Source organism: Penaeus vannamei, chromosome 2 (assembly GCF_042767895.1).
Source record: "Penaeus vannamei isolate JL-2024 chromosome 2, ASM4276789v1, whole genome shotgun sequence".
NCBI lineage: Eukaryota > Metazoa > Arthropoda > Malacostraca > Decapoda > Penaeidae > Penaeus > Penaeus vannamei.
The window spans coordinates 45,381,850-45,384,826 of NC_091550.1; the positions used below are offsets into that span (position 1 = coordinate 45,381,850).

Consider the following 2,977-nt stretch of genomic DNA (forward strand, 5'->3'; position numbering starts at 1 on the left):
TTTTCTTTTTTTCTTTACATTTTCTTTCTGAGGAAACTAAATTGAATTTTCTAAAAAAACCACTGTAGATGTCGTAGGAATTCATTGATGTTTATTCACATTTTTTCCATGACATAATTCATAATCCTCTTGGACATATACAAAAAATTGAAAAATGTTTTTTGCAGGGGATGTCGCCCCCTGCGTGTTCACTTTCATAAATTTGGTCTCAAAAGATACGGAATGTTAAAATCCACAAATATAAAAAAATCATGAAAATCCACAGGTCCGTTATTTTCTTCTTCTTTTTTCTTTTAAATATTCACCTACATGACACCCTAATCCCCCTTATTTCCCCCCGCACCTCCAAGGATGGTCCCCTTAATGGAACATTTAGTCTGGAAAAAAAAAAAAAAAAAAAAAAAAAAAAAAAAGAAAGACTGACCTAAATTGCAATCAACACTCTTTTTATATATGTGTATACACCAGTATACATAGATGTAATATGCACACTGACAACTCATAAAGGATGATTTTTACCACAGTACCTCAACCTGATGATATTCATTTTTGATCCTCTGCACTTCAGTATTATGCTGCTGTTCCATCATTCTCATTACCTCCTTGTGCTTTGCAACCTCCGAGGACACAAGTTCTGTGAGTAATAAGTGATAATAGGAACAAATTTCTGAAAAATTTAAATTTCTCAACACAAGAGTGAAGTAAATCTAATAAAGTACATGATAATGTACTTTAATAATTCCAATTATATGAACTTTTAGCAAAAAAAAATTTACATGATATACTTACCTTCACATTCTACTCTTGCACCTTTCACTTCCGACTGCAATGAACACACCATCTCTCTAAGGTCAAGTACTTGTCTCTTTTGGTTGCTCTTTTGGAATTCCAGTTCTCCAATCTGTATATGTGTATATTCATAAAAGAAAATTCAAGGGAAGATTTACTAATAACAATGCAAATATAAATTATGCCTCAGCTATCTAGATTACCTTACAACAATGCTATTGTCAAAAGGCTGGTAAGTCATATTTCAAAAAACATTCTCTTAAATCCATATATACATTTATATATTTATCTATCATACGTATCAAATTATCATATATTTTACGTGATGCCTTCTTTCAAAAGAGTTTTATGAGATAAAGGCAGGGAGGGCCATTACCCTAAGTGGATGTCCTTCCTAATCGCAAACTGTATCAAAACCATTTCATCTGAAGACCCTCCAGACACCCAGCAATATATGTTACCAAAGGATCATAGTGGTGCATAATGGTAAAAGAGGAATTCCTCATTTCCTATAATGAAGGCCATTCACATTTGGGGGGTAACAACATCTGTTGCATCTCATGTACAAAGGTCACAGTTGTAGCTACTTTATACACCTATACTGTAGAACTTAATAAAAACTATATTATAATTTTTCTCAATATACAGTCCAAATAGTATCAAAACTATCTATCTGCTCACATATCATACTTTAACAATCATGCTTTCTATCTATACATATACTTTTAACTATTATATTATCCATCTATAATACCCTACCATATTGGAAAATATGTATATATAAAGAATATCTGCTCTGCAGAGAAAACAATATGATTTTGGCACAGAATTTTGACATAAGTAAAACAAACTTTCCAATATGGATATCTTCATATTTATCTTCCATCTTCCATCTATCTATAAGTATAATAGTAGTGTACATACCATTATCTATGCACATATCAATTCAAAAGACAAACACAGACAACATTACAACCTCTAACTATTCTAAAACAATTTGAACCTACCTGAGCTTCTAGCTTCGCAATTGTGTTCTGCATTGTCCGTTCTATTTCACTATGCTCTGTCTTCATAGCCTCCATTGTCTGAAATTAATGCAATGGTGATAATGGCTTCATGACCTTTATCACAAACCATTAAAATATAAAAACAACAATAACAATAAAGTTAAAAAAAAAAGGTAAAAAAGAAAAATTCTTCTCTATATTCATCTGCATTTAAAAACAAAATCACACTTCTGTATCCCTACAGAAATGAAGACAGATATATACTAGATTATCGAGTCAACACTGATTTTGAAATTGCGCCTTCCTCTTCAGCACCAGTGTGATTTCACTGTAAATCTCTTGGGTTAGTAAATTAATTATTATCTAATTTCATGAGTATGGAAATAAGTTGTAACAGGTACATGTACGTTTTTTTTCTCTTCTTAGTCGATTAACCAGTAATTACAAAATTGTTCATATACAATAAAACACTACCTACCTCCCGATCTCTGTTACTTTGTTTCAGAGTTAGTTCCTGGTGCCTCTGCAACTCTTCCTCAAGTGTTTTGTTCCTAGACTCTATGGTTGCCAACCTCTCCTGACAAAGCTGAAGGGCCGAGGTGACCAGTGACAGTTTCGATTCCACTGCCTCTACTTCCAACTTCTTCGAATGCAGGCTCTCCTCTAGCTGCCCCGTGTGGAACGAACTTTGCCTTTTTCATTTTAAAAGATGTATTACGAATGAGACTGATGAGAAGGAGAACAACAATAAGAATAAAAACAACAATAATGATGATGATGATGGTATAAATATTAAAAGTGATTATCATCATTATAAAAATGAAGACAGAGACAAAGAGGAAGATGATAATGATGATGATGATAAAAGAATAATGATAGTAATAATAATAACAATAACAATTAAACTCTAATAATAATGATCACATGAATCATAATCATACCCAAAATATTCCATCTGCTCCCTCCTAAAAAATACCACAATATATATAAATTTAACATCAAAGAGTTTCAGACACATTCCATACTTAATCGTTTTATTTAGCTTAAGTTCTGTCTCCGCTAAAGCTTCCTGTAGACGTTCAATTTCATGAGTGGAATGGCGTTCATGGTGCTCTAGCTGTTGCTTTAAAACTTCAGTGCAGGTCGTGTACTTCTGTGTCACAACTGCTGCTCTGCTGTTC

At 32.7% G+C, this 2,977-nt stretch overlaps 2 protein-coding genes across 4 annotated transcripts in view; both read right to left on the reverse strand.

The window, feature by feature from the left end:
• The window catches only part of brun (trafficking protein particle complex subunit brun), a 110,259-nt gene that overhangs the window by 86,942 nt on the left and 20,340 nt on the right, over positions 1 to 2,977 (reverse strand). The gene's annotated exons all lie outside the window — the stretch shown is intronic.
• The window catches only part of LOC113805891 (leucine-rich repeat-containing protein 45), a gene marked incomplete at its 5' end in the record, with an annotated part of 16,763 nt that extends 13,786 nt beyond the window's left edge, over positions 1 to 2,977 (reverse strand). Inside the window, 5 exon segments of the mRNA XM_070137400.1 lie at positions 528 to 634; positions 790 to 901; positions 1,797 to 1,874; positions 2,275 to 2,488; positions 2,822 to 2,977. Of these exon segments, the coding sequence (XP_069993501.1) occupies positions 528 to 634; positions 790 to 901; positions 1,797 to 1,874; positions 2,275 to 2,488; positions 2,822 to 2,977 (667 nt within the window).